This window comes from Apus apus, chromosome 14 (assembly GCF_020740795.1).
Source record: "Apus apus isolate bApuApu2 chromosome 14, bApuApu2.pri.cur, whole genome shotgun sequence".
Classification (NCBI taxonomy): Eukaryota; Metazoa; Chordata; class Aves; order Apodiformes; family Apodidae; genus Apus; species Apus apus.
Genome location: NC_067295.1, coordinates 7603706 through 7611221, shown reverse-complemented (window position 1 = coordinate 7611221; position 7516 = coordinate 7603706). Strand labels below are relative to the sequence as shown.

Sequence of the window (7516 nt, the reverse complement as noted above, 5' to 3'; positions counted from 1 at the left end):
CGGGTCACATGAGAGGGGCGGGCGGCTGGGCCGAGGCGGCGGCTGCCGCGGGGCAGAGCGGGGCGGGGAGGGACGGGGCAGAGCGGGGCGGCGGCGGAGCGCGGCGGCGGTGGAGGAGGAGAGGCAGGAGAGGCGGCCGGGAGGGGCCGAGCGCCTCGGAGGGGCCGCCGAGCGAGTGGAGCGAGCCCCGGGCCTCCCGCAACCGCGGCCGTTGCGGAGCGCCCTGCCTGCGGCCCCAACATGGACGAAGAGGGCGGCGGAGGCGGCGGAGGTGAGTGGCGGGACCGGCGGGACCGGCGCGGCGGGACGCGGCCCCTCACCTGCCCGCCGTGCGCCTGGGAGAGGCGCCTTGGCCGCCGGGGCGTCCCGGTCCCGGCGGGGGGGAATCTCTCCCGCCTCTGGGGCTGTGACATTTGCTGCCGCCGTGGCTCCCCCCGCGCCCTTCCCGCCCCCCGGCGCTGCGGGGCAGCCCGAGCTGCGCCAGCTCCCGCGGAGCCGTGCGGTGCGTGGCCCTTCGGCCCGCGGCCAGAGAGCGGGCTCTGCGCCCCCGCGCTGGGGAGGGCCGGCCGGGGCTGGGGGGGGTTCGGGCACGGAACGGGGGCGAGAGGGCAGGTCGCCGTCCCCCCGGCCCGGTGACAGCCCCGCGACATCGCTGCGCGCCCTGCCTGCAGCTGCGCGTCTGCGGGGGGCAGCGTGTGTGTCTTGCTGTGTGAGAGGAATCATTGGGACTTGGAGGGCTCTGCTGGTGTCTGTCATCCTCAGGGAGGCTCGGCGGTACTCGTGGGGTGCTTCATGCAGTTTGAACAAGGTGAACTGTTGCTGAAGGCAGCGGCGTTAGTGCTGCCAGCTGCCGCTTTTAGAAAATCCCGACTCAGGTCTTGGGGCAGCTTTTATTTTTGTATCTTTACCTTTGGGAGACCGGCTTCTGCACCGTCCCAGTTTAAGGCGCTGCAGACTTTGCAACACGCATCTCTCCTTTAATTTATGATGTGTTTTGTGAGTGCCTGTGTAAAGCTGCTGCCTGAAATAACCAGTGCTGGTGTATCATCAGTGATAATGGTGGCTGAGGAGTAGCTGATCCTGCCTTGGGGCAGAGGGATTGACTGAATGGACTGCCCTATATTCTCTGTGTCTGTGGCTGGCTGCCTCGGTGGTGGCGGTACAGAATTAAACGATGAGCATATCTCTTAAATAAAATGCTAAACAGACCGCGTTTGGACGCATTGGCTTATTTCTAAATAGGTAAAGTAAGGGCTGAACGTCGTATGATTAATAGTTGCACGCTGCTTGCTAATTCCAAGGATAATTACCCAGAACTCGGAAATCAAGTGGGTGTGGTGTTTGTTTTGTCAACTTGAAAAAAAATAAATGCTGTGATGAATCAGAAAAATAGTTCTTCAAGCAGTCCCCTGGAAATGTGGCCTTTTTGCAGCAGGCACTTTTCCTGCTCGTTTTGTCATCGATAGATTTAAACTCTAAAAAAAAATAAATCTGAAAAAAGAAAAGACAGAACAAGCCAGTCCTGAAAAGTTATAATTAAAAGCAATTGAATACTGTAATTGTAAAGAGCAGAAAGCTCATTCAACTCAAAATATGTTATTTTCACAGTATTATGGACTTGCATCTGTCCTTAAGGAAATGAACATGCTTGTTACTGGCCCTAAACCTTTGTAATGTAATACTTAACACATGTGAGATGTAAACTAGAAAGTAGATGTGTTGCTGAATCAATCTTTCACAAGATGTTAAGCATTCAAAGTTGGATTTTCATGGGGGGAAAGGTACTCAGAACCTCAGGGAAGAGACAGTCTGTATTTAACTAAAAGCTGGTTCTGTAGGTGAAGTCAGATTTTCTCATAGCATGCAAGTGAAACTGTTCTTTTATTAATAACTTCATTTTGCATTAATAAACCTGATGCTTTTTTGGGGGGTCAGATTACACCAGGGTTTATGTTCCTCCTTACTTGGCTTTGTTGTTAAATGACTGTAGACTAATGAGACTGGAAATTTTTTTGCCATCAGTGTATTCAATGTTTTACACTGGCGTCTTGTCAATATTGCACTTTTTTATTGTATAGACATCCAGTCTGGCTTTTTCTTATGGATAGATGTCAGTTTGGAACACGAGGGTTAGTTGGGTCATTTCCAGCTAATGAACTGGTATTTTGAATTTAAAGGTGTTGTTTTGTTGTGGGTTTTTTTTTCTTCCTCCTTTTTTAAACAATAGAAAGCTTGTGAAAAGTGTGGATTTGACGGCCAATTTAAAAATCCATTATTGTCGCTGAGTAGTAAGACTCCTGGGGTACCAAGGGCATCTGATCAGGGCAGTCCAGTGTTTTGAACCTCTGCAGAGCATTTACAAGCCTAAAAAATGGACTTTATTGAGTGGGAAACTCAGAGAGATAAGCATATGGCTGTGCACAGGTGCTTTAGGAAGTATGCAAAATTATTTGAGGACTGCACAGAGTCACCCTAATTAGAGACTTGAACTAGATAAGCATCTAAATATCTAGAACATTAAAGTGTGATTCAGAAGGTAAACTGCTGTTTCCCAGTTGAGTTCTGCCTGCTGCCCTGCTCTTCAGTTTAATTTGCATCCTGTGCTTCAGTTCCCTTATTTGTCAAATGGGGTCAGTTGTTTTGCTACCTCTGGTAAAAACTGAATGAAAACAGAGCTATATGTGAAGTTAGGATTTATTATTTTAGAAGCACTTGATGGAAGAGAAATTTTAATTAAGGGAATTGTTCTCAGTACTGCTTTGTCTTTTGTGTGTGGAGCCCTAAATAGGGGCATGCATTTATGTTATACAATCCACTTAGGCACAAGCCCTCCATTGATTTCAGCAGAGCCTCCGTGCATGGATTATTGATGCGATATGAGCCGAGTCAGTTGGTGTTTGTCTCAGCCTTCTTTTGTGTTCTGATTAAAATATCTCTCTGGTTCACTTAATCCAGGAAATTTCTCCTCCTCCCTCTCCTCCCTGGGTTTAAAATCACATCTTTTGTGACTCGACTGAGGCTTTTTTATGTGTGTGCTGTTCCATGGTGGTACCAGTGAGCTGGGGCCCTCTTGGGCAGTGCTGCTGGCAGCAGGTGGTGTGACCACTGCCACTAAGCAGGGAGTGATCTTCTGGAGAACCTCGAAGTGCACAAACGCTCTGCGTGGGTCGCTTTGTGCTGCAGGAGCACAATAATACTTCTTTGTTTTTTCTGAATTGGAGTCTGGTCATGCAGCAGCTTTGTGCTCCCTCAGATTCAACTCTGTGCCATTCCTCTTGGAAAAGACCGCAAGTCTGAGCACTTACCAACTTTTGTGTGTGTGTTTGTTTTAAACAGTCTCTGTGAAGGGCTCTAAACCGACATGCCAAAAGGTTAAAGTCCTGGTTCTGCTTGACAAATAGACCAAATTGTATCACTAATTATGGCATTGACATTTCCCTGCAGTTCCCCACACTCTGTGTTTGCTTTCTGAATTTTGAAGCTGCTTTGGGGGGAAGAGAGCAGTTCAGTTGGCATGCTCTGTTAAGCTGCTGGCCATACTTGCCCGCAGTGGTGCCAGGTAGCACATTGGTTCTGTTGTGTAGAAAGCCCTTCTCAAGGAACCAGACCAAGAGACCAGATCGTCTTGCAGAGAACTAGGAAGAATGGATTTGCTGCCAACCAGATTTAGCAGGATGACTTCTGTTCTTCTGCAGGGCAAGGCAATTATCCATTTATAGGTAAAAGCTGTTAAATGTAACAAAACACACATTTTTCTTATAAATAATGTTTTAAAATAAATTATATATCTCATTTTAGACGTGAGCAGCCTGATCTGTTCTTTTTCACACTAGTGTCTTTCAAAGATAGATGTTAAAGATAGAAGAGTCCACATGGCCTCTTCCTGGTTATAGGCATTTGCTCTGCATTTAAGACTAAATTTGCATGTTTTGTTTAAAACAAAAGAAACTCATAAAATTAGAAGTGTATTCTAACACAGAAGAAAGTTAAGTATGTTTCACTCCCTGGTCATCAAAGTGGGTAATTTGTACTGATTGTTTTAAAGAGTTGTCCCAAAAGTTCTTTAGAAGAGGGCTTGTAGTTTTAAAGAGCACTCTAGATAAATGTCAGGAATTAAAATACACCAGAGTTAGACCAACCACCTGGATTGATTCCAGAGAGATAAAAGAGCAGACACAGAGATAAAACACGAAAACCTAAATGACATAAATATAACTTTTATCAACCAGCAGAGCTAGATGCTAAATGTCTTTTTGCTAAATAAATACTTCTTAATGTTAAACTAATCTCACATTTGTACAGATTACCTGTCAGCTCAGCAGTATCTTAATTTTAGCCCAAAACCATTTAATCTGTTACCACTCTGATGAAAGTGCCATGGTACAATATTAAGAATTGTGTTGTAAATATTAGTTATTTCTGGTGGAGTCAGAAAATGGGCTTGTTAATTGCAGTAACACGTTTTTCTTAGCCTAATGTTTAATATTTTTAGGTGAGACTTGGAAGCAAACTTGAAATTTTTGCTGATAGATTTTCCAGAGCTTGTCAGTTGCCAAAGTTGGTGTGTTCATATATAATGGTACTTGGTGAGTTGTGCTCAGCAGTACAAGCATGCCATGGATTTAGGGGAACAGTATGGCTATAACAGCATCTGTGGGCACTGTTACAGCTAGGAAAGAAAGCTGTAGGGTTTGCTTATGGGAACAGTGTGTACTTTACAGAACAATGCCTGGGAATCACAGTAATAGCCACGTGACAGTGGGCTGCCCGTGTGCTGCCGTTACTGAATGGGTATTGCAATCTCTTAATATCACTGTAGTTGTAAGAGCTTTTACCAGTTGAGGGGCTGCAGATCTTGAGCCAACACACAGTTCTCCAAGATAGATTCTGCAGTTCACATTGGGTTTCTCATTCCCATCATGTTTATTGTCTCCCCTTCTTTCTTTACAGGATTTTGAACACTTTTTCAAGGGAAAGCAAATTAAATACGTCATGGCTTTCCTCCAGTTTCTTCTGCTTGTCACCTTTTTGTCCTCCTTTTTTGTCTCTCCTTTCGTAGTACAACATAAAGATTGTGAAAGCTTTAAACTTTTCGCTTATACTGCAGCTCCATCTTATCTGCTGCTATCTTTTGCTCTCTTCCTTTCCCTCCCACTGCAAACATGCTTGAGTCTGTTTCTTTTTACCCCACATCTTTGGCTCGGTTTAGTTCTTGAACTACTGCCCCATCTCCTTTTCATGTTGAAAGTCATTGAATGAGCTGTTTGCAGTCACTGTTTGAAGAGCATCTCCTCCAGGCTCATCCTGGGTCCTTTCCACACTTGTCCTGACCCCTTGTACTCGGTACATTCCCTTCCTCCTTTTTGTCCTGCCAGCTGCCTCTAGTACTGTTTACTATACTTTTCTTTTTGAAATCTTGCTCTTTCTTGGCTTCTTTGACTGCTCTCTCCTCATTTCCCTCCTATCTTGGTAATCGTTTTTTCATTTGGAAGATGATATTTCTGCTTCCAAGTTTTTATGAAGATTTGTAGGACCCTGTGCCTGATTTAATACTCTCTTCCTTTCTATGTCTTGTTTCTGTATAACCAAATTTGCAAATAAAAATTGAACTATCATATTTAAATTGATGACTCACAGCATATATTGTGTGCTCTGGATCCAGCACTGTCTGTCCCAGCTAAAATGTTGGCTTGTTTGACATCTTAAGATTGCATAATTGTGATCTTAAGCTTAATTAGTCTAAAAGAGAGCTCTTAATGTTGCTTCCACCCACTGCCTTTTTTTTGATGTCTGTGGACACAAGCTGACATCCCAAGTGGTTATTGACATGAAAACAGATGTTTTAATTTGTTCTTGCTTTAAAAATAGTCTGTAGAAAGGTTGTGATAAAAATGGCAGTAAAAGGGCAATGCAAAAGCACTGGAACACTTTTGCAATCTTGAGGTTATGAAACAAGCTATGTTCTCCTATGCAATATTAATTTTCCTGTTTGAATGCACAAATAGATTTAATCTGGTTATGGGATCACACATTACATTTTCTGTAGACTTATATATGGAGCTAGCCAGCACGTAGGGTAGGTTTTGTGATGATTGAAGGAATCTATATATTTTTTTTCCTCCTTTTAAAAAGTAAAATGATAGTTAATGATGTCTGCTTCACTTTGTCTCTCTGTAATTCATGAGTACTTAAGTACATGTGGAAGGATTGCACTTATTTTTGAGAGGAGTTTGGACACATTGACTGTGCTTCATTCACAGAGGATACTTAGCCGGTTTATTAGAAAAACCTGTCGACTTACAGAACAGCAAGGCAGGAATCTCATGGAGATGAAGAATATGTGATGTTTTTGAGATTTATAGAAGCAAAGGAACACTGTATGAACACCCATAATGTTGGCATTTCTGACTTCTTCATTGCATTCTTTTAAAGCAAGATGTTGTGTAGGAAAGGTATGTGACTTGGGTAATAAAAGTGTGTTTAATTATGCTATTTGTATAACTTTTAACATCTAGCAATTTGTTTTTAATTGCATATGACTTCCTTCTTTTAATTCCAACAGTTTCATGGGAAAACTTCGTATTGCAAATTTTTTGGACAGCAGTATTTCCTCTTAGTGGGATAGACACACAAAATCCACTAGAAAACCATGTGTTTTGTGGTCCTCTGAGATTTGCCTGAAGAAGGAAATGGCTTGACCTATTTGGTTGCTATGAAGTAAAAACATTCTTGTTCTTTTTTTTCTTTTTTTTTTTTTTGTGGTGAACATCTGTGTTACATTTATTTCATTACTTTCTGAGGTTCTTTAAACCTATTTGTTAATAGAAAGTTTTATTTAAGGAAAAGAAAGTGATGCATACTTGCTTCCACAATTCTAATGAAATTCTGATATCTGCATATATATAGGTACCATATAAGCAAGTAGGTTTTCCAGTGAAAGTTAACCTGTTAAAGGCAAGAACAAACATTATCTAGTATTTCTAGAAAAAAAGTATTTGACAAACTCAATGGGATCTCATGGAGTTAACAGGAAATGTTGTGTGCTGGAAGCTTGTGAAATCTAAATCAGAATCTCATCTAGGACATGGAGTACTGAAGGTCTTTGATCTAATTTTTCAACAGGTCACACTTCTTGAAGCAGTTTTACTAATTGGCCTCATTTTCAGATGTTCTTTTTATAATAAAAAGAAGTAGCTACCTTATGCCAGCTGTATAGAAGAACTGTGAAACTGATGCTGTTATTTAGCAATTAGTGGAATTGGTACCACCAAGGATGGATTTTACTGCAAGACTGTTAAGTAATAATTCTTCTGGATCCACAAAAAATTTATTCAACAATAGTTGAAGATCAGTTCATTTGTGAAAAGTTGAGTCTGCTTTCAGGTCTGACTTCTGCTATCATGTCCAAGGGTTCAGTTGGTTTTTGAGGAGCTGCTGCTGTTCTTTGCAGATACAGATCCTTAATGCAAAGGAGAAACAATTGTTGATTTTTAGATTAAACTCTTAACAAAAAAGC

General features: G+C 42.6%; 1 protein-coding gene across 1 annotated transcript in view; it reads left to right on the top strand.

Annotated features, from left to right (window-relative positions):
• The first annotated feature begins 79 nt into the window (after positions 1 to 79).
• CYTH3 (cytohesin 3) overlaps positions 80 to 7516 on the top strand; it is a 49427-nt gene continuing 41990 nt past the window's right edge. Inside the window, exon 1 of the mRNA XM_051632139.1 lies at positions 80 to 271. Within this exon, the coding sequence (XP_051488099.1) occupies positions 241 to 271 (31 nt within the window). The 5' untranslated portion in view covers positions 80 to 240. The remainder of the gene's footprint in view (positions 272 to 7516) is intronic.